The sequence below is a fragment of the Vidua macroura genome, chromosome 27, assembly GCF_024509145.1.
Source record: "Vidua macroura isolate BioBank_ID:100142 chromosome 27, ASM2450914v1, whole genome shotgun sequence".
Taxonomy (NCBI): domain Eukaryota; kingdom Metazoa; phylum Chordata; class Aves; order Passeriformes; family Viduidae; genus Vidua; species Vidua macroura.
This window is the reverse complement of record NC_071597.1, coordinates 4708081-4730852: the sequence shown is the minus strand read 5'-3', so window position 1 is coordinate 4730852 and position 22772 is coordinate 4708081. Positions and strand designations below refer to the sequence as shown.

The window sequence follows — 22772 nt, the reverse complement described above, 5'->3', positions numbered from 1 at the left end:
GTTCTGTAAATCCATAACTCAGTGTAATCCACCCTCCAAAGCAGCAGGGGAAGGAGCTTGGGGGCTTCTGCTCCCAGGGAAATTGTCATTCATTTTCTCTGTATCAGAGGAGGCTCCAAATACCAGTTCATCACTGCTCGGGAAATGACATTTTGTTTTCTGCAGCATGACATTATCGCTGTTGTGTAAATTCCATGTTGATAGCTGGGCAAAATGCCTTGGAAGGAGGATTTAATGACATCTGATCAGTGCTTTCTGGGACTTGGGAGCCATTTCTGTGCAGGGCAGGTTTTGCTGTCCTCCTCCCTGTTGTTTTTATTGCACAGGATGTTCCAGTGACTCTTTGGCAGAGGACGTGGAGCCCAGGAGTGGAACCCCTGCAGCTGCTTCCACATGGACCCTGGGAGGGTGACACCATTCCTGAGCGGTGACTGTGGCTGCCCTGAGGCCTGGATTCCCTCTGTGGGGTGAAGCATGGCTGAGCAGGAGCAGGAGCAGAAGAAGGAACCCACTTTTCCCCTGGAGCCCCGGCAGAGGCGGGTGAGGCTTGGGGGTGAAGCGATGCACACCTGGGAGTTGTCTGGAATGTGCTCGGCCAGGAGGTTCCTCTGGGGGTTCCCCTGGCAGTCAGGATGATGGATGGGATTCCTTCAGCCAGCAAACAAGCACTGGTGTTCTTTAGCTCTGCTGGGAGTGTTGGGAAGCACCAGGGTGGCTCCTCAGCTCTTGTCTTGCCCTCATTTAAAGATGTACAATGACTGAAGGGAGTTACTTCTTCCCCCCCCCCCCCCCCACCCCTGAGTGTTTTTTTATCCTAGAAAATTGATATTCCCATTTATGAATGTTTGCCAGACTTTTCATAACATTTTTTATGAAATTGAAATCACCTGAAAAACTGTGATCAACAAACTTCTCAAAATACCTGTTCTGAACTGAAAATAGCTTTGGGAACACAACAGGGCCTGGAGTGAGAAGGGTCTGGAGTGGCAGGGCAAGGGGGAATGGCTCCCACTGCCAGAGGGCAGGGATGGATGGGAGATTGGGAAGGAATTCTTCTCTGTGAAGGTGGGCAGGCCCTGGCACAGGGTGCCCAGAGAAGCTGTGGCTGCCCCTGGACCCTGGCAGTGCCCAAGGCCAGGCTGGACAGGGCTTGGAGCAGCCTGGGACAGTGGAAGGTGTCCCTGCCATGGCAGGGGTGGCACTGGATGTGCTATAAAACGGTCTTTTCAACACAAACCAGTCTGATTTTTATGGTTTTATATATCTGATATCTATATAATATGCACAATATAATAACCTCCAACTCTCCTGCAGGTGCTGCTGTCTTCAAGAGAGTTAATGGGAAGTTTGGGACCCTTCCAGTGCCAGGAAAAGCAGTGGTGACCAGAAGTGCTGCTGCTGCAGACAGGTAAGAACAGCTGTGAGTGAGGAAATTGGGAGTGGGGCTGGGCAGGAGTCAGGGGACACACACGGACAGGGGCCTGGCAGTGCTGAGAACCTTCTGTGCTTCAGGCCCAGGTGATTCTCTGTATCTCAGAGAAAGTGAAGTTGGTAGAGTGAAATGCAGGAGAGAGGCACAGAGAGAGGAGCAGAGGAGGGGCCCAGTGTGGGGATGCTGAGCAGTGTCTCCTCACCTGGTGCTGCCAGGAGCTCTGGGTGCTGCTGGGCAGGCTGGGAACACGGAGCTCTGCAGGTACAAAATAACCACCTCACCCTAAAGGATGGAGGTTTGTGGTGAGACAGAGCCCGTGGCTCACCCAGAACGTGGGATTGCCAAGGTGCCCCCAAGTTTCCTTTGGCAGTGTCTCCAAGAGGTCACACTGTCCCTGGGGGCTTGTGCCCTGTGCACAGAGGAGGGGGACAGTCCATGGCTGGGAGGGGGTGAGCTCAGCAGGGTGTGATTTAATGACTTGGTGGCACTCAGTACTCTGGCCTGGGTGACAAGGGGGGTGAAGGGTCCAAGGTTGGACTTGATGGTCTCAGAGGTCTTTTCCAACCTCAGTGATTTTGTGATTCTGTGAAATGAAATCCTAGTTTAATTGTTGGCTCTGAAATCTGATTTCTTTTCCCCTCTTGCCTTCCCTTGCTGACTAGTTGGATGGAGCAGCATAAGGAGCCTGCTGGGTTTTTAACAAAACAGTACATTAGGATGCTCTGCAGTGCTCAAATTTAGCCATTTTGGTTGTTTTGCTATCCAGTGAGGGAAGGGGAGGATCCTTGTGAAGAAAGGAGATCGCAGAGAAGGTGCCATAGCCAGAGCAGGATGAGGAGAGAGTTCCATAAAATTCTCTGACCTGGAGGCTTGTGGCACCGCTGATGTCCCAGAGAGCAGAGCCAGGACCTTAAGAGACCTCAAACCTGATTTAACAAACTGCTCATTCTAGTTGTGAATTTAAATTCTCAACGACTAGGAAGAAAAGCTCAGGAAACGGGAAAACAAACCTTCTCCTTTGTCAGCTGCCAGTTTAACTTGGCAACCTCTGCTCCCTGGCCGCTGCCTCCGGCCGGTCCGTGCCGGGGCAGGGCAGGGCAGGGCCGGGCGCTGCGGGTGCCGCTGCCCCGCTGGGAGCCGGAGCTCGGCTGCCAGGGTGAAACGGGGATCCCGGGGCCCCCTGGGACCGCAGGGAGTGCGGTGACCTGGATTTGAACCGGGAGCGGCCGCACCGCTCCCGTGCGAGCAGTCAGCCCGGGATTGGGGTCACGCCGGCTCCGCCGCGGCCGCGCAGGGGTTAAAGCCGAGCTGGGAGCTCGGCCCACGCCTGGGATGACACGGGCTGTGAGCTGGAAAAGACCTACAAGGGATGCAGGCAGCGCCTGGCAGCAGGAGATGGCTCCTTAAAGGGCATTGGGAAATGTTGGTCGGTCCAGCCAGGGAATTGGGTTTCCCCCGTTTTCCCCGGGAAATCTGCGCCCTCCCCGCGGAGCTGGCGGCTGCGCAGCCAAAGTTAAAGGACAGCAAAGCCTTCAGTCCTGTTTCCGGGCCATTGGCTGGTGAAAATCCTTCCCTTCCCCTGCTCATCTGGGCTCTAACAGGCACTGGTGTGACTGCGCTTTGACCCCTGAGCTCCCCATTGTCCCCGGCGCGGCTCCATCGGATTCCCGCTGGGATTCGGCCCTGGTGCCATGGGGCTGCTCCTGCCTGCTCTTCAGCCGCTGAGCTGACCTCGGGGCTCAGCTCCCCTTTCCTTTCCTTTCCTTTCCTTTCCTTTCCTTTCCTTTCCTTTCCTTTCCTTTCCTTTCCTTTCCTTTCCTTTCCTTTCCTTTCCTTTCCTTTCCTTTCCTTTCCTTTCCTTTCCTTTCCTTTCCTTTCCTTTCCTTTCCTTTCCTTTCCTTCCCTTCCCTTCCCTTCCCTTCCCTTCCCTTCCCTTCCCTTCCCTTCCCTTCCCTTCCCTTCCCTTCCCTTCCCTTCCCTTCCCTTCCCTTCCCTTCCCTTCCCTTCCCTTCCCTTCCCTTCCCTTCCCTTCCCTTCCCTTCCCTTCCCTTCCCTTCCCTTCCCTTCCCTTCCCTTCCCTTCCCTTCCCTTCCCTTCCCTTCCCTTCCCTTCCCTTCCCTTCCCTTCCCTTCCCTTCCCTTCCCTTCCCTTCCCTTCCCTTCCCTTCCCTTCCCTTCCCTTCCCTTCCCTTCCCTTCCCTTCCCTTCCCTTCCCTTCCCTTCCCTTCCCTTCCCTTCCCTTCCCTTCCCTTCCCTTCCCTTCCCTTCCCTTCCCTTCCCTTCCCTTCCCTTCCCTTCCCTTCCCTTCCCTTCCCTTCCCTTCCCTTCCCTTCCCTCTCCTTCCCTCTCCTTCCCTCTCCTTCCCTCTCCTCTTTGCCGCCGGCACTGAATGTTCAGTGCTCTGGGAGGGAGGACACTCCATCCCCAGTGCTCCCATGCAGCTGCCCCTGGCAGGTCTCTCCCCCTGAGCTCCCTAAGCCTCTAAGAATCCTTACAAGTGATTTGGGGTTTGACCTGAGTCTGTTTTGTGGAAGCCCGAGCTTCTGCTCGTGTCCTTATTCTGTGCTGTTGAGGGATCCCCTCTGCCGGTAGTAATCGGGACAGGGGTCACTCAAAGTGGGCAGCAAAGGTTTCAGCTCAGGTATCTTTACCTAAAAGCAGAACAATCCCGGCTCTCCCCTGCAAACTCCTTGAACACTGGGTAACTCTGGGTGTGTTATCACAGGGCTTCCAGCACTTAAGGGGATAAGAGGATGGGGACAAACTCTTGACTGGTGCCTGTTGTGACAGGACAAGGGGTGATGGTTTTAAATTGAAAGAGGATCGATTTAGATTAATTTTAAGAAAGAAGGTTTTTACTACTGGGATGGTAAGGCACAGCACAAGTTGTCCAGAGCAGCTGTGGCTGCCCCTGCATTGCTGGAAGTGTCCAAGGCCAGGCTGGATGGAGCTCTGAGCAGCCTGGGCTAGTGGAAGGTGTTCCTGGCCCCGGCAGGGGGCTGGAGTGGGATGGGCTTGATCTTAATCTTCCGTGATTCTGTGATCAGCCCGAATGGCTCAGCAGCACAACCAGCCTGGGAGGTCACTGCAGTCACTGCAGTCACCACGACCTGTTGGGTTTGCCAGGCTGCCACAAACCCACAGCAACTTTGTAAAGCTTTGTAAAGCTTCTGTGACCCTTCTTCCTGATCCACTCCAGTCCAGCCTGCCTGGCCCCTCCTGGTGCTCTGAGGTGGAGTCACCTCCACTGTGGATGTGCTGTGCTTGGCAGAGCCTTGGCAGCTGGGTGCTGACTCTCTCCTTCGCCCCATGGCTGTTTCTGCAGTGCCCTGTGGAGTGTCAGCTCCACGTAAGGCATGTGGAGCCAAGAGCCTCTTTCCCCAAATGGCCTCCTTCCCATGCATGGATTTGTTTCTTGTTTCCATCTGGAGCTAAAAAGCAAAATTCTCATTGTGGGCGAGACAGAACTGGGATCTGCTTCCACCTGAGGTGTGCATACTCCTCCTGCTGAGCTTCTCCATGGTGACAAACCCGTCAATTTCCCTGAATTTTCCATGTATCAAATAAAGGCCTCAACTTGGAGAGGCTCAGTGAAGATGATCCATCACAGGGCACACTGTACTGGGACTCTGAGAGAGAGCCAGAGTGACCTCTCCTCTCCTCTCCTCTCCTCTCCTCTCCTCTCCTCTCCTCTCCTCTCCTCTCCTCTCCTCTCCTCTCCTCTCCTCTCCTCTCCTCTCCTCTCCTCTCCTCTCCTCTCCTCTCCTCTCCTCTCCTCTCCTCTCCTCTCCTCTCCTCTCCTCTCCTCTCCTCTCCTCTCCTCTCCTCTCCTCTCCTCTCCTCTCCTCTCCTCTCCTCTCCTCTCCTCTCCTCTCCTCTCCTCTCCTCTCCTCTCCTCTCCTCTCCTCTCCTCTCCTCTCCTCTCCTGTTTTTCACCAGGAACAGAGGTGGCACAGCTGGATGAAGCCCCACTGTGTTCCAGGATCATTCTTGGAGTAGGAAGCACCCCTTACTCCAGGTGTGAGTGCTGTGGCCAAGGGGCAGCTCTGTGCCAGGCAGGTGCCAGCCCTGGGAGGGTTTCCCAGCTGCAATCCCATTGTCCTGGTCTGTGGTCAGAATTAAGGTTCTTTTATTTGCATGGCAAATCAGGCCATGGTTTTTGGGGTGCTCTTTCCCTCCCCTGGGAGATAACCCCGTGGATCCATGGATGTCCCCCCATGGCTCACACCCCTCAAGACACATTTCCCCACCTCTCCACACTGCAGAGGTGCTTCCCGACCATCTGATGTGTCCTGTGCTCCCAGGGTGCCCCAACATCCCAGCTCTGAGCTGAGGGAGCAGCCTGAGCCTCCCTCTGCTCACGTGGAGCCTCCTCAGCACCCCTGGCCTGGGCCACGACCCCTCCCTGGGGACTCCTCGGGGCTTCCGTCCTTGTGCTCACCCCAAAAGCGGTGCCTGCCTCGTTGGATTAGAGCTGGGAAATCGCAGCCAGATGGTCAATCATGAGCTTCAACAACCAGAGGAGCAGGGATATTTTAGGTTCGAGGGTTTCCCATTATGCAATGGCACAGACACAGCGTGGGGGAGGCGTTGGGTTCTTCTTGCTTTGGGTTTACTAATAATGAGGGATTTGCTTGGATTTTTTTTTCTCAAGTTCAGGGTCTTGAGCAGGAGTCTGATGAGGAGCAGCTGGGGGGAGCTGGGGGGGCTCAGCCTGGAGAAAAGGAGGCTCAAGGGGGCCCTTCTGGCTCTGCACAACTCCTGACAGCAGGGGACAGGTCGGGCTCTGCTGCCAGGGAACAGGGACAGGAAATGACCTCAAGTTGTGCCAGGGGACATTTATGTTGGATATTGGGAAAAATTCTTTTTGGAAAGGTGGTCAGGCATTGGCACACCTTCCCAGGGCTGTAGTGAAGTCACTGGCCCTGGGGTGTTTAAAAACCTGTGGATGTGGCACTTGGGGGCATGGCTCAGTGGTGGCCTTGGCAGTGCTGGGAATGGTTGAACTCAGTGATGTTAGAGGGCTTTTCCAACTCAACAATTCCCTGATTCTCTGGTCTCAGCACGGGAACAGGAGACTGTGGCTTCTCCCGTGGGCTGCTGTGGTTGACCTTTGGCAGGTGCAGTAAAAGCAGTGGGTGAGGAGTGGAGATCAGAGCTGAGCACGGGGCCTGTCCCTGACAGAACCAGTGAATCTGGAGAAAGAAGGAGCTTGAGGACAGGCAGGAATGCTCTGTGCCTGGGGCAGCCACGGGGGGAGCTGGAAAGGAAGGTTTGTGATGCAGAGAAAGGGCAGCCTGGGGTGTTGGGTGTCTCTGGGCACCAGACCTGCTGCCTCCTGCAGCTTTTGTGGTCCTGGGCAGTTGGCCAGGGACCATCTCCCTTCTGCCAGGCACATCCAGCACGTTGTGGTGTCCTTATGTCCCAGCCCCTGGCAGAGGAACCCTGCCCTGATCAAGAGCTGTGGGTGTTGTGTGACCCTGCAGTGCAGTAAGCTCAGCTGGGCCCACTTAAATTCGTGGTTTTTGCCCTCCTGACCCTGAAGATTTTGAATAACTCAAGATTCAGAAGCAGCCAATGCATCTGGAATATTTCTGACTCACTCATCACACTGGTATCTCGACACCAGCCCAAAATAACTCCGTGCTGTGGCACAGCTCTGCTGTGGATGGAGCAAAACTGCACCAAACCCCTCCCGGGGTGCAGAGCTGCCCCTGCAGCGACCCCGGGGGGAAAACAGCCCCGTTTGCTGCCAGCCTGGGCCTGGCCAGGAGGACACAGGGGTGAGCGGGGCCCGGTGCAGACCCCCCCTCACCCCCTGGTCACTGCCACGGCCAGAGGAGCCACAACCTCTTCCTCGCCCCTCGCCCTGTCCTGCCACGGGGGCAGAGCAAGAGGCTGATGGTGATCGCTTTAGTAAGGTGGGCTGGAGGCAGAGAGAGGCCCCCGCCCGGGGCTGGGTGTCCTCCCGAGGGAGCAGCACCCCGAGGTGCTCAGGCACCCGCAGCAGCCCGGGCTGGAGCTCAGCCTCGTCCCCGCGGGGAGCCGGGGCCGCGCCCCGGGGACACCCGAGCGAGTCCCGCCAGGGCTCCGCGGGGAGAGGGGCACGGCCAGCCCCACTCTGGGGGCTCTGGGGGACGTGGGCACGGCAGGAATTGTCCTGAATGCCGCTCCTTGTCCCCGGCGGGCAGAGAAGGGCTCCCCCAGGGGGGCGACGCTCGTGTGGTGACCCCTGACCAGCGCAGGACCCCGAGCAGGGATGCGCTGGGGTTGGCACCGCGGGGACACGCGTGGCCCCGCAGCGGCCTGGGGACGTCGGAGCAGCTCCCGCGCGTCCATGGGCCGTGCTGGGAGAGCCCTCTCCTGGTCGGTGTGCGAGGAGAGCGGCTGTGCCAGGGAGCGTGCCCGGCGATCAGCCCGGTGTGCCGGGGAGCCCGGCCGTGCCGGTCAGTGTGGCCGCACTGCCCAGCTGAGCCCTGGTGCCCTGCTCCATCCTCGCGGGTCCCTCTGGGGGCTGGGGACCTGTCCCCAGTCCCCTGCTGCCAGGACCTGCAGGGTGCTCACTCAGCTGAGGGTGGTGTCCCCGCGCTGGAGCCGCGTCCCCGTGCTGGGACAGACGGAGCCGGGTCCTTGCGCAGGACTCGCCATCCCTGTGCAGCCAGGTGTCCCCACAGTGGGACACGGTCCCCAGCCGGGCAAAAGCTGGCAGGGAGGGAGCTTGGTGACACTCACCATGTGCCATCATCCCCATACTGGGAGCCACACCGGGTGTGTTTCCTGACTCAGCACGGCAATCGTGAGGGACAGGCCAGGCTGGAACGTGGGACATGGGGAAGACGTCAGTGAGAGGAGCTGGAGGGATCCAAGGACCGGAGCATCCTCACAGGTGAAATCTGGGGACCCTCCCGCCCCGCTGGCCCCGTTCCCTGCTCCCCACGCGGGTGAGAAGCGGAGCCCCATCGTTTTCCAAATCTTTATTGTAAATAAATTCTGCGACATTGCAGGAGGCGGCCGAGGCCGGAGCCAGGGCCGAGCCCGGAGCGGCGGCTCCGGCGGCTCCGGCGGCGGCTCCCAGCGCGTGCAAAGCGGGAGCTCGAGGCCGGGGGGCGCGGGGGCCCCGCCGGGCCCGGCGGTAGCGGAGCAGGCGGTGCGGGGTGGCGGCGGTGCGGCGGGGGGGGGACGGGGGCCCCGCCCCGCTGTGCTCGTCCCCGGGACGGGACGGGCCCCTGGGAGCAGCGGGGGCTGGGGGGGCTTTGCTCTCTTGGCTCTGGAAGCACCGGGTGCCCCCCCCGCGCCGTGGGCCCTCCCGCCCTGACAGCGTTAAAATCATTAAGAAAAATCCCAGTATTTATATATATATATATATCTATATATATATCTATTAATGTCCCCAAACCCAGTGACAACGGTGGCTTCTTGCTCTGAACTGGGGGTGTCCCCTCGCTGCAGGGAGCACCCCGGCGCTGTGGCTGTGGCAGCTGTGGGGACACTGTGGTGACAGTGATAGAGGTGGGGGGTTGATCCCAGACCCCTGATGCCCACGGTGGTCCCAGGTCCCCACGTGTCCCAGCCCAGAGCTGATACGTCACACAAGAAGCCACCACCGGATCCCAGCCAGGGATGTCCAGCCACCCCTGCCCTGCTGTCACCTCCCACCCTGTCCCCTGGGGTGCCACCACAGCCACGGCACCCGCGGGTGTCCAGTGGGGCTGTCACACCAGGCTGGGTGCCACCACACACTTTGGCCATGGCTGGGCTTGGGGACACCCTTGGTCACTCTCTGTCTCCATGGCAAAGGGACCCGGTGGTGGGCAGGGTCCCTGGCCATCGGGCAAGGAGGGGACACAGAGGGGACAGCCCCACACTGCCATGGACAATGGGTATCATCCCCCGTTGTCCCCGTGCTGAGTGTCCCTAGGAGTGTCCCCACACAGACAGACACACACTGGGTTGTGTCACCAAGTGTCACCAGGGATGTCCCCCCTCCATGCTGAGTGTCACCAGTGCTTAAAGGGACCAGTGTGGCCCCCAGTGCTCCGTGGTGCTGTGGTTTGGGTGGCTCTATAGAGCCACCCCATGCAGGGTGACATGTGCCACGTGCCACAGGGAGAGGGTGATGCCACCCCCCGACCTGCCATGGGGGTGGGGGACAGCCAGTCTGGGGGGAATGGGTGCCATAAGCCTGCCCTGGGGCTGGGGTGACAAGTGCCACCCAGCAACCCGCCCTGTGTCCCCAGCCCAGGGCTCACCCTGTACCCTGGCCCCCGGGAGGCCCTTCTGTCCCCCCCAACCCCAGTGTCACCAGTTGGGGGCTCACCTGCCTGAGCTGGGGACGCTGGGGAGGTCTCGAGGGAGAGCTGTCACCCGTGGGTGCCTGTCCCACCACTGGGGACTTCGGGCTCCATGGCTTGGGGGTGCAGCCGTGACATAGGGGATCAGGGGAGAATTTGAGGGGACAAACCCCACACGGGGCTGCTGAGCTGCTCTGGGGGGCAGGGAGGCACATCTGGGGGTGCAGGACTTGGCCCCCGTGGGCCCCAGCCCAGGCACCGAGCGGGGGGGACACAACTCCAGGCCTGGGAAAGGGCACTGGCCTGGTACTGGGGTATACTGGCCTCGTCCTGGGGACACTGGCCTTGTCCTGGGGTACACGGGCCTGCCTTTTGGGGTCCCAGGGCCCCGGCTGGAAGATGCTGCTGGAGGGCAGGGGGGGATGTGGGCCGGGGCTCCTGCTGGCCCCGCAGGTACATTCATTCCTTCCTTCCTTTATTCATTCATTCATTCATTCATTCATTCATTCATTCATTCATTCATTCATTCCTTCATTCATCCAGTGCCGAGTGCCGCCTGCCCGGGGGGGCCGGGGGTCCCCGTACATTCGTGGCGGTGCGGGGGGGGCCGGGGGGCGGTCCCGGGTGTCCCCCCCGCTGTCCTCCTCGGCCGGACCCTCGGCAGCGCCGCCCCATTTAATTGCTGTTAATGAGGCGCTGGGGGGGTGGGGCAGAGCGGCCCCGCTCAGGCCCCCCCGGACCTGCAACACAGAAGTGGGGTGCGTTTAGTGGGGGGCTGTGACAGGGGGGTGACACATGGGGGGACACTGAGCTGAAATGAGCCAGCACCGGGGGGGGGGCTGCTGCCAGGCCCCCCCAGCCGCTGCTCCCCTTCAGCCGTGGGGGCACAGAGATGGAGACAGCACGGCCGGACACACAGCACACGGACAGACGGGCCCGGGGGCTCCCACGCCGTCAGGCTGCCGGACGGTGACGGTGACAGGGACGGTGACGAGACGATGGGGGGGACACGGTTACACTCCCTGCTGCGCCGGGTCGTACCTTCCTCGGCGGATGTTCCTTGGGGGGGTGGCAGGGGGAGAGGAGAGGAACATTAGTGCCACCCCCGGGTCCCCGCTGTCCCCCCTGGTGCGTGCCCCCACCCCAGTGTCCCTGGTCCCACAGGCAGCAGCAGTGTCCCAGTGCCAGGCAGGAGCACACACGGGGGGCCCCCGCCCCAGCACCCCATGCTTGGGGACAGACACGGCCAGGGGGTCCGGGTGACAGTGACGCCCCAACGGCACATGCAGGCAGGGCAGGCAGGGCCAGGGGGCAGGCAGGGGCTGGGACAAGGGACCAGGCAGGGTCAGGGAACCAGGCAGGGCCAAGGGGACTAGAGACCACACCACGGGGGATGCCCAGCCGGGGGGAATGGCAGTGCCCCAGCAGGGCACGGCCTGGCCCTGGCGAGGTGACGGTGTGCAGAGGGGACGTGGCCGGTGACAGCAGCAGAGGGGACGAGCCATGCGGTGGCTGCTTACTTAAATCCCCAGCCTGTCCCCCCTAGGACGATGGCAGCCACCAGCACGGCCCCCGCGATGGAGCCGATAATGATATTGGTGCCACTGGGACCTGTGACAGATGGGACAGGAGGGAGGGGACAGGGTCATATGTCAGTGGGAAGGGGACATGGGGACATGGGGACATAGCCCCAGGGATGCCCCAGTGCTCCCTTCCCAGGGAGTCGGGAAAGGGACAAACCCAGCCATAGGGAACATGTCAGTGGGGAGGGGACAGAGGGACACCAGGACACAATCCAGGGCAGTCCCAGTGCTGTGGGGACCCGGGAGGGAGGCAAACCCAGCCATAGGGACCCACCTCAGTGGGGACAGGATGCAGGGACATGGGGACACAGCCCCAGGCACGACCCAGAGCTGTGGGGACCTGGGAAGGGGGGCAAACCCAGCCATGCCCAGCTGAGCTGTGGCATCAGGGTGGCGGGACGCTCTTGAGCCCCGGTGTGGCTGGGGACAAAGCGGGACCCCGTGTCCCCGCGGGCACACGGACCCTTGTATCGCTCCGTCTCCCCCGTCGGCTTCGGCTCAGGGATGGGGTCGTAGACGCTGCAGTCCTTCCCCGTCCACTCCGCCCGGCAGATGCACTTCCCCTCGTTGCTGCAAACCTGTGAGAGGACGGCGTCACCCCCCGCGACCGCGACACTCCCCGGGTGTCCCCCTGTCCCCGGCCCTCACCCCGTGGTCGAAGCAGATCTTCCCGTCCCAGCTGCCGGGGCAGGAGCTGAAGTTAAAGGCGGTGGCTGGAAGGCATTTGCGGTCGAGACAGAGCATTCCGGGCCCGCAGGGCGTCCCGTCCTCCACGTAGCTCAGGTCCGAGCCATCCACCAGCTGCACGTGGCCGCCCCTGTGCCAGGACAGCCACAGCGGGTGACACCAGCACCCCCAGCAGCCGGAGCCGTGCCGGTGCCCACGGTGGCAGCTACCTGCAGTCCACGTAGCGGTTCTGGTGGTAGAAGGTGGTGGTGGCGATCTCCCCGCTGAGCTCCCCCAGCCGCGGCGACCCCGAGATGTTGGCGCAGAGGAGGAAGCCGCAGAGGACGTCCCTTCAAGGCAGCGGTGGTGTCACCAGGACGGCAGGCGGCACCGGGAGGGGCCGCGGGGACAGGGGTCACTCACTGCTTGTTGCACTGCAGCCAGCCCAGGCCCTCGCGCCCGCAGTTCCCCCGCTCCGTCCCCTCCACGTTCAGCTTCTCGTAGCAGAAGCGCTCGGCCGAGCCTGGCAGAGAGCGAGTGTCACCTGCCCGTCACCCCCTGCGTCCCCCCCGCCCCCGGCCAACACTCACTGCGGCCCCACAGCGCGTTGCACTGACGGTCCCGAGTTTTGCAGCGCCCGCCGTAGCACCGTCCCTGCGGGGACGGGAGACGGGTCAGGGCTGGGGGAGGCTCAGGGGACAGGAGCGCAGTCAGGGGTCCTGGAAGAGGCTCAGGGGCTGGAGAGGGGTCAGGGGACTGGGCAGGGGTGACGAGGCTGGAGAGGGGCTCACACATGTGCCCGGCAGGGAGGTGCTGCAGGGACAATGAGCCCCCCCCCACATCCCCCCATGCCTGGTCCCAGGAGCACTGCCCCAGCTCATGTGGTGCAGGGATCAGAAGCCACACGTGTGCCCAGCCAGGGGACAGCAGTGGGGGCTCAGGGCCCCCAAAACCCACACCCAGGTGTGTGTGCGTGGCTCAGCTGTGGCTGTGACTGCTGACAAAAAGTCACAAACTGGTTTGGGTTGGAAGGGACCTTAAAGCCCATCCAGTTCCATCCCCTGCCATGGGCAGGGACACTTTCCACCAAAGAAGGTGCCAAGCCCACGCAGGCTGGCAAGCCCAAGCCCTGTCCCGCGGGGTCTTGGACAGACCCAAATGCACTTCCAACATGCACAAGCCCTGATGCTGGAGCCTGTGGGGATGTGCCCAGGCTGGGCTGAACTCACCTGCTCGTTCTCACAGAAGTATCCATCCAGCTTGTGGAGGTTGGGGGGACACTGGGGGGACATGGAGAAGAGGTTGGGTGAAGCCACAAGGCCCCACGATGTGCTCCACCATGTCCCCCGGCCCCACTCACCTGGCTGGAGTCCCCGGTGCAGGTCTCAGGGATGTCACACTCATTCACAGCCTCTCGGCAGGACACTCCACGTGGCTCGTACTGCCCGGGGCACAAACCCAACTCAGCAGGAACGGGACAGGACCCCACTGGATCCACACCTGGACCCTGGCCCCCCTGAGCCCGCTGGATGCTCCCAGCCCCGCACCTTGCAGCCCTTGCAGCAGAGCCCATCGCTGCACATGGCGTCGTGGGTCAGGGTGCATTTCTTGCAGCAGTTTCCCCCGCTCCTCGCACACTCCTGCCAGGACAGCAGCTGGAATCAGCCCCTGGCAGCCCTGCAGCCCCCCAGAACGGGAGGAGCAGCCCCTGACCCTGCTCACCGCCAGCGAGCCGCAGTCGCACTCCTCGCCCGCCTCCACGAAGCCGTTGCCGCACTCCGGGGGGTCCAGGAGCTGCCGGGACCGAGGGGGGACAGGACACACACACAGAGGAGCTGCTGGGCACCCCGAGCCAGCTGCTGCCATGAGCGCCCCGAAAAGGGCATCACGTCCCCGGGGAATGGCAGCACCCCAAACTGCTGCCAGGCACGAGATTCCTCCCCCTCTGGGAGCTCAGCAGCAGCCCCTTGGCTGTGGCGGGGGCTGGGCGCACCGCGAGGGACCCCGGGAGCCGCCCCCAGAGCATCGGTCCCCACTGTGACCCCCAGAGGGGCCGGGGGGGCCGTTACCTTCAGGGGTTTGTTGAAGAGGCAGCTGCCGCCGCCGTCCTGCAGGAACTGGTTGTACTCATCGATGCTGCAGCGGGAGAACTTCCGTGGGAGGTAGTACCTGCGGGATGGGGGTCACTGTCACACCGTCACACCCTGCCCGGGGGCACTGCCAGACACGCGAACCCGGCCAGGACCTCGGCGACGCCCCCGGCGGCAGCGGTGACACGAGGTGTGGCAGTGCCACCCCGAGCGGGCACCCACCCCGTGTCCTCCATGATGCAGCCCAGCCACGCGTCCGGACAGCGGCAGTCCCCTGCGAGGAGAGGAGAGGGCTGCGGCTGCAGACTGTCCCGCCGCCAGCCTGGTGGCACCGCGGCGTGTCCCCACGGTCCCCATGGCCCCGCGGGAGGTGGGTACCTGCGGCCGTGCGGTGCTTGTTCCACATCATGCCCACGTTCTGCCCCAGTGTCTGTGCCAGTGTCACCGCCATGGCCGCCACGTTGCCGTACTGCGCGGGAGCGACACGGTGTCATCACCGCAGGGACCCCCGTCCCTGTCCCCAGCCCCCCTCGCGGGGGTCTCGCCGCACCCACCTCGTTGACGCCGCCGGCGCGGGCAGGGGAGCAGATGCCCCCGACAAAGGCGGTGCCGCTGCGGCTGCTCTGAAACGTCCGACCCCTGCGAGGAAGAGGATGGTGGGGACGGGGGACGCTGTCCCCGGCCCCGGGGGGGACACGTGGCCACAGCGCTCACGAGAAGAGGTGGACGGTGTCACTGTGCTCTGCCAGCCCCTCGCGCCGGTACTTCACAAACTCGTTCAGGATCTCCAGGGAGTCTTGGCCCATCCGGATCCGGTCCTCGGCCGCCCACGTCTCCATGGCCACCAGCACGATGCGAGTGTTGAGCTGCTCCTTGTAGATCTGTGAGGACAAAGGGAACGGTGCTGGGGATGCGACCCCTCCCAGGGACAAACCCACCAGCTCCTGGGGATAAACCCCTGTGGACAACTTCTGGAGCTGGGCACACACATCCGTCACCAGGGACAACTCCCCAGGGACAAAGGACGGGTGGGACAAACCCACCAGGTGCCAAAGAAAAAAACAAGTGTGGGACAAACTCCCTGGGGCCAAACTCTCAAGGGACCAACCCAGCAGGTGCTGAGGACCAAACCCCGGGATAAACCACCAGGAACTAGGGACAAATCCCTGGGAACAAATCCACCAGCTGCTGGGAACAGTCCCCTCAAGGATAACCCCTCCCAGGGACAAACCCACCAGGATGGGGGATAAACCCTCTCTCCAGGAATAAGCCCACTGGGGATAAATCCCTTGGGAATGAAGGGTAATGAAGGCCCCAAGGGACAAACCCTTCAGATGCCGGGGATTGTCCTCCCAGGGACAACCCCCCCAGGGACAAATTCCTTCCAGGGACCCCCTCTCACCATGTCAGCCAGGTTGACCACGGACTTGGCGAAGTTGCTGGTGAGAACTACGGACTTGCGGAGCTGCAGGAACTGGGGGCACACCAGGGCCAGGTGGGATTGGGGGGGCGGGCCAGACCGACCCCTCACGGTCCCCGCCAGCCCCGGGAACCCCCCCGCTCACCAGCTGATGGTCGTTCACCACGGCCAGCTCGATGTACTTGGTCTCGCTGTGCACCGTGTGCTGGGCTCGGCGGACCTGCAGGGGGAACCCGCGGCTGAGCTGGCACCGGCACCCGGATGGGGCTCCCGAGCCTTCCAGGGATGTTTGGGATACAGGGAGTGGGCAGAGCCACTGCGTGGTGTTGGGATGCAGCCCCACCAGTATTCCCTGGACACCCCTGAGCCCAGGCAGGAACAGCACTCTGCAAACACCCATGGAGGAGCCCGGCTGCACCCGCAGCCAACAGGCAGAAATCAAGCAGGGTCAAGCACGCTTGTCCCCTGCCCGTGTCCTCTGTCCCCTGCCCTGTGTACCCCGATGTCCCCACTGACCTGCCGCCGCCGCCGCAGCTTTGGAATCCCAGCCGGGACACGCTGGCTCAGCGCAGGGAAGAGGCAGCCTGAAGGGAAGGGACAGAGGTGGTGGGACACCAGGACACAGGGCTGCTGAGGCGAGCGCCGCAAATCCCCAGGGACAGCTTTGTGAGAAGGCTCACCCAGTCGGGGGCAGCTGGGGATGCGCTGCACGATGTGTGGTCGAAGACCCTGCCACGGGGAGAGGTGTGTCACGGCCACGCGTGGGAGGGGAGGACTGCCATGTCCCCATGGCTGTCCCCAAGCCACAGCCAGACCCGTAAAGCCGCCTCGGGGTACTGAGGCAGGCACATGGCAGTGCCACCGCTCACCTGCCCGTGCTCGGCGCCCGCCTGGGGCTCAATCAGGTACGTGGCTCGGCCGTCCGAAAAGACCCCGCTGCAAACAGAGGTGAGCGTGTCGGGGTGCAGAGGGGTGCAGCCCCCCGGCCCCCATGCCGGCAGTGGGGGTACTCACCGCAGGCCCTGGCAGCTGGAGAGAGCGGCGAAGGAGCGGGGCTGCCCCCGGATCCGGCCCTGGTAGTAGCAGTGCTCCCCCGCGCCCTGCAGAGCCGGGACGGGCGCTGAGCCTCGGGTCCCGCCCTGCCTCTCACCCCAGGGCCCCACCAGGCTCAGGGCTCTGGGGTTCACTGCCAGGCACCTTCAGGGTGTGCCTGGTGCCCACAGCATCCAGGATCTCCCGCTCGAGGAGCATCCCCCAGCAGCATGGCAGCACCCCACCAAGTAGGGTCAGCAGGCACCCAGGGGCACCCAGGGGCGGGTGGGGGGATAAAGAACTGCTGGGGACCATTCCTGGGCTTTTGTGGGATTTATGAACTGGCCACCACAACCCCTGCACTGGCACAGAATGGCACAGCATAGCACAGAATGGCACAGCACGATTTGACACAGCATGGCACAGTTTGGCACAGTCTGGCACAGTCTGGCACAGCACGGTTTGGCACAGCATGGCACACATCTTACCGTGCTGTGGCTGCCGTTGCTGCCCGCGCCGACGTGCCGCTCCACGTAGTGGGAGGCGAGGAGGTGGCTGCCAGGAGCAGGCGGAGGGTAAGAGGCCGTGGGGTGGGGAGGAAGAGGAGGAAGAGGAGGAAGAGAGAGACGACAGCAGCGATCCACGTGCAGGGCACCACCCCAGTGTGGGAGACCACCCACCATCCATATACAAGGCATCACTCTAGCATGGGACCACCCCAGTTTCGGAGGGTGCTGGCATCCCAGGGGTCCCTCTCCTCTCCTCTCCACCCTGGCTGAGCCCGCACGGCTGGGATGGCTCTGCATAGCTCCCCCATCCCCGAGCACCCCCAGCTCCTCCCCTCCGCCCGGGGGGCAGCAGCAGCCCCGTGCCGGCTGCCCTGCCAGGACCCCCGGGTCACTCACTGGTTCAGCCGGAGATCGAGGGTGAAGGCTGAGCCGAAGGCACGCACCATGAAGCTCACCTGTGCCAGGTGCAGCCCCTGCAGGACAGCCAGAGCAGTCAGTCCCAGAAAAATTCATAACTAAAATCATCATTAAAACCCCAACCCAAATACGCAGCCTGTGAAGATGCACTTTTTTTTTTTTTGACCGAAAAATTCAGCATAAAGAAAAACCGTGGGGTTTGTTTTGTTTTGTTTTGTTTTGGGTTTTTTTGGGTTTTTTTGGTTGGTTTTTTTTTAGGTTGTTTTTTTTTTTTTAAACCCATCTCCCCTGAAGCACTGGGATGGCATCTGCATCCTATCGCCCCCTCCGCGGCTGCCGTGCTAGGGTGGGGGTGCCGGAGGATCCCCCGGCGCTGGGCCCAGCCCGGCCGCGGCAGCCGAGCCGCCGCTTCTCCCGCCCTGCGGCGCCGCCGCTCCTGACCTAATTCCTGCCGCCGGCAGCGGGAGCCGAGCGCTGCGGAGCGGCCTCAGACCCGGCAAACTCGGCGCACCGGAGAGAGCCCGGCACCGGCTGCGGCTCCCCCCGGTGCTTCACACGGGAAACGGCAGAAAAGCCAAACCCATCCTGGCGTGCCCCGTCCCTTTGCTGGGAACCCGGCGCAGTTCGGGATGAGGACTCAGGGATGAGGAGCCGTCTGTCATCACAGGGAAGGGATGTCCCGGGCCCCGACCGCTTCCCTGGGGTCCGGCAGCACTGCCGGAGAGGGCTCTGCCGCCGGGAGCCAGCCCCGAATTCCCCCGGATCTCGGCTGCTCCCTCCCGCCGCGACACCCCGGTTTAACACCTCCCTGGGCCCCCGCCAGCGCGGCGGCTGCCGCCGCTTCCCGGCGTCCGGCGGTTTCACTCGACGCCGGGTGTAAATCACCTCTGCGGCGAGAGCAGCTCCTCATCTCGCCTTTATCCGGCGCGCACGGGGATCGATAGGCGCCGGCCTCCGCGGCTGCCAACACCGCAACTCCCCCGTGCCGGATGGGGCGCGTGTGCTGCTCCCCGGAACGCGGGGACAGCCAGCCATGGGGTGCGGGTCACTGCCCGGTGCCCGAGCCTGGGCTGGTCTGGGCAGCAGCACTGGCTGGGACCTGGGGGCCGCTCCCACGCGGCCTGAGCCCGTCCTTGCCGGACCCACGAGTCTGTTCCTGTGGGCGCCCTGCTCGCTACCTGCCCGCTCCCGTTTCATCTCTCCCAATACCCGCGCGCCACCAGTTCCCAGATTTAATGGGATTTTGCGGCACAAGTCCGTGTTCCTCCGGGGAGCATGGCAGCGGGATGGTCCCTGGGGGGACAAGGGCTCCGGTTCGGGATGCCGGTACCCACGCTCACGCTGGGGTGTGGCTGGGCCAGCGACGGCGGCTGCCTGGGGACCTGGACCTGCCACCTGCCAGGAACCCCAGAAAGGGAGAGGGTTGGGGGCTGTCGTTCACTCACGGGTCCTCCGCCTCCTCCTCCTCCTCCTCCGGGCTCATGCCTGACCCTGGTGTCCAACTGATGCTTTGGGACTTCTCCACCCGAGCTCTGCCCCACCAGCCTGCTGGGGTGGGTGATTTGGGAGAGCACCCGCCCTTCCTGCCATGCGGCCCGTGGGAGCCTCCGCGGCAGCGCTCCAGCCTGGGTGGCAGGACCTGCGGGAAAGGGGACAGGGTCGCGGCCACCCTGGGAGGGCTGGGGGGACAGGGGCCTGGGGAGGAGAAGGGACGAAGACACAGGGGCCTGGGGACAAGGGGACGTGGAGGGCTGGGGACGAGGAGGGACAGGGAGATGGGAACACAGAGGGGTGGGAACACGAGGGGACAGAGTTGGTGAACATGCTCAGGGGGTGGCCCAAGCATGGCACTGCCCCAGAAGGGGACACTCATGTCCTGGATGGGATGCCCAGGGAACGTGGAGGGTGGGTACAGGGATTGTCTCAGGGTGCACTGCCGGTGAACATCCAGGTATGCCCAGGAGGGGACAGCCCAGCAAGCACGGGCTGGGAGGGGTGCCCAGGAGATGGGGGTGACCAGGAGGGGAACACAGCTGGGTGGAGCAGCTCAGGAGGTCTCAGATACAGTGGCATGTCCTGGAGGGGACACACAGGGGACATGGGCGGCTGATAAAGTGATGCATCCCAGAAGGGGGCATGCAGGGGAGAGGGGGCTCAGAAATGCCATCACACCTCGAGGAAAGGTTCGGGTGGGGGTCGGCATATCCTGGAGGGGACATGCAGGGAAAAGAGAGGGCTGGAATGGGGACACATCTCAGAGGGGACACCCAGGGGACAGAGAGGGCTGGGATGGGCCCACCGAATGGGAAATGGAAGACTGGTACGGGGACATGTCCCCTAGAGGGGACAACGAGGGGACAGCAGGAATGGTGCAGGGACACCTTTGGAGGTGACAGCCAAGGGACGCGGTGGGTGGCCGCTATGGGGACACATCCCAAGGGGACGTGGAGGGCTGCTATGAGGACATCTATGGGGCATGCAGGGAACGGGGGATCCGAGATGGGGACACATCCTGAAGGGGACATGGGGGGCTGCTATGCGGCCACCTGCGGAGAGGGAGCACGGCGGAGGCCGCTGCGGGGACAGCGCGGTGGAGGGCGCGGGGCCGCAGCAGGTGCGGGGCCGGGGCCGGGGGGGACGCGGGGCTGAGGGGCCGGTGCGGGGCCGGGGCAGGTGCGGAGCCGGGGCTGCGGGGCCGGGGCCGGGCAGGTGCGGGGGGATCGCGGGCCCGGCCCCTCCCGGGGCTCTGCGGGGCGGCGCTGCGGAAAAATGTGTCGATGCAGCGAAAAAGCCGCAGCGGCGGCGGCGGGGCCGGGAGCGGAGCGGGGCGATGCGGGGCCGGGAGCGGGGCCGGGAGCGCGGCGGGCGCGATGCGCTGCCGGTACCGGGGCCGGTACCGGGGCGATGCCGGAGCGGGAGCGGGGCCGGACCTACCTGCCCGCGGGGCGAGCGAGAGCAGCGCGGCCAGCAGCCACCCCCGCAGCGGGCTCATGGCTCCCTCATGCTCCGCCAGCGGCCGCGCCGGGCCCGCCGCGCCGGGGACCGTCACCGTCCCGTCCGGCCCCCCCGCCCCGGGCCGGGCCGGCAGCGCCGCCCCCGCCCCGCCCGCCCGCGGCCCCGGGCCCGCCGGACCGGACCGGCACCGGCACCGGCAGCGCCGGCAGCGGCACCGGCAGCGCCGCCCCGCGCCCGCCCCGCCCCGCCCGGCCCCGCCGCCCCCGGTACCGGCCCCTTCCACCCTCCCCGCCCCGGCTGCCGCAGCGCCGCTGGCACCCGCGGCACTGCAGCACCGGAGCCCCGCCGGCATCACCCCCGGGCCGGCAGCACCCCCAGCCGGTACCGGAGCTCCCGGTCCCATCACCCCCGGAATGGTACCGGAGCCCCGGGCCGGCGCTGGGCACCCCGCACCAGCAGGGACCGGAGTGGAGCCGCCAGTGCCAGACCCCTCCCAGCCAGGTCAGACTGTGTCCCCCCACAGCCACCCGGGACAGGACACCAGGACACGAACACCCATAGGAGAACTCCCCAGTCAATCCTGGACCTGCCGAGGTCTGGAGCTTCGGGACAGAATCAAACCCCCCTCAGCCACTGCTGCCCCCCAGGCAGTGCAGGACCCCCACACCAGTACCAGCCCCTCCAGCCAGTCCCAAACCCTCCCAACACCAGTACCAGGCTCCCCAGCCAGTGCAGGGCCCCCAGCGGGGATTGGAGGCCCCCAGACTGCACCGTGTTCCCCTCAGCTGGTACCCAGTCCCTGACCAGTCCCCCGTCCCCAGCTGGTTCCCAGCCATTCCCAGAGCCCCTGCGGATTATCCTGGTGCTTCCAGCCAGTACCAGGACCCACACCATTATCAGAGCCCCCCAGCTGGGACCGAAGCCCCCAAGCAGCACCACCCTCCCAGCTGGAGCTAAGCCCCTGACTGGTGCCAGGGCTGGTGCTGGCTGTGGCAGCCCGGCTGTGCCAAGGGGATGGTGCTGGAACCAGGGCGTCCTGCTGCCCACAGCACTGGGAACATGGGGTGGTTCTGGAGCATCCCCAGTGGCTGGGTGATGTCACCCAAGGGTTCTGTGGGGTCCCCACCCTCAGGAAGCACCAGAAACAGGAGTTTCTCTCTGCTCCGATTTTGGGGGAAGGCTGTGTTCCCTCCTGGTGGTAATGGAACAATTTTAGGGAGACAAGCCCCAGTAAATTCCTGTTTGTCGCAGTGGGAGCGTGGGACAGCAGCATGGAGGGTGACACAGCTCATGTGGGGAGGCAGCACAGCCACAGGCACCCCCAGGAGGGGCTGTCCTGGAGGGCACAGAGGCTCCAGCCTCAGGTGATGGATGCACCAGCCATCACAGAGGGGGGGAATGAGGGTGACACAGACCTGGAGACCACCAGCCCCAGCTCTTCCTGCTGGGGTGCCCAGGGCCAGCCTTGGGCAGGTGCTCAGGCTCCTCGTGGAGGTGATGGGCAACCTCTGCCTGTGTCTGACTGGGGCACAGGGGCTCAGCTGAGTCACCAAGTGCTCCAGAGAGAGGAGGATGCAGGTGCTTCAGCGGCCCCAGCTCATCCCAGAGGTCAGCTGCCCTGGGAAAGCCCTGGAGCCCCCCAAAATAGCAAGCTAGGGGCCCTTAACTCCCAGTTCACATCCCTCACCCCCCTCCAGGACAATTTTTTGGACCTTTTTGGCCCATTTTGTGTTACGGCTCCAACAAGTCCCTCTGCAGCTCAGCCCGTTACCCCCAGTGCTGGCAGAGGAACCGAAAGCTGAGAGGCAGCAGCATCTCAGCCTGGTTTGAGCAGAGGATGAGTTGAGGGTCACACTTAGACTGGGGCCTTGAGCCCCACCCAGGCCGTGAGCTGGGGGCTGGTACTCACACACAGGGACATCTCCCACGGGGGCTCTGGGGGCTACACAGGAACAGGCTCCAGGAAGCAGCTCCTCAGCCACACTTGGGGTTCCTGGCTGCCAAATGGTCCTTTCCAGGCATATCAGCATGGGGCAGGCAGGGCTTCCAAACTGGGACCTGCTGCCCTTGGACCTTCCTCTTCCTCCACACAGCGAGGGGAGGAACTGCAGCATCAGAGATGATCCAGCACCTGCTTGGCTCCTCAGGAGCTCTGAGGCTGCCAGCCCGAGGGGGACAGTCCCTCCCAGGGCCCTTCTGGTGCTCCTCAGCACCACAGGGACAAAGAGGTGCTCAGCCAGGCTGGATCTACACCCAGTACCAGGGAACAGCTGTTCTAGGAGAAGGTGTCCCTGCCCCAGGCAGGGGGTTGGAACTGGATGATCTTAAAGTCCCCTCCAACCCAAACCATTGCAAGATTCTGTATCTCCAGCCTGAAC

At 63.4% G+C, this 22772-nt stretch overlaps 1 protein-coding gene across 1 annotated transcript; it reads right to left on the bottom strand.

Moving 5' to 3' along the window:
- Nucleotides 1–10636: 10636 nt before the first annotated feature.
- Nucleotides 10637–20519, bottom strand: ADAM11 (ADAM metallopeptidase domain 11). The gene is made up of 26 exons (XM_054000353.1): nucleotides 20374–20519; nucleotides 18885–19078; nucleotides 17419–17495; nucleotides 17002–17068; nucleotides 16496–16581; nucleotides 16351–16417; nucleotides 16162–16210; nucleotides 15998–16065; nucleotides 15627–15701; nucleotides 15464–15535; nucleotides 14776–14942; nucleotides 14616–14700; nucleotides 14440–14530; nucleotides 14284–14335; nucleotides 14041–14140; nucleotides 13694–13765; nucleotides 13519–13611; nucleotides 13332–13412; nucleotides 13201–13251; nucleotides 12562–12625; nucleotides 12395–12494; nucleotides 12202–12321; nucleotides 11954–12122; nucleotides 11769–11883; nucleotides 11243–11333; nucleotides 10637–10781 (listed from the first exon to the last, which is right to left on the bottom strand). The coding sequence occupies exons 1-26, from the start codon at nucleotides 20429–20431 to the stop codon at nucleotides 10736–10738; spliced, it is 2310 nt and encodes a 769-aa protein (XP_053856328.1). The 5' UTR covers nucleotides 20432–20519; the 3' UTR covers nucleotides 10637–10735.
- Nucleotides 20520–22772: the final 2253 nt, after the last annotated feature.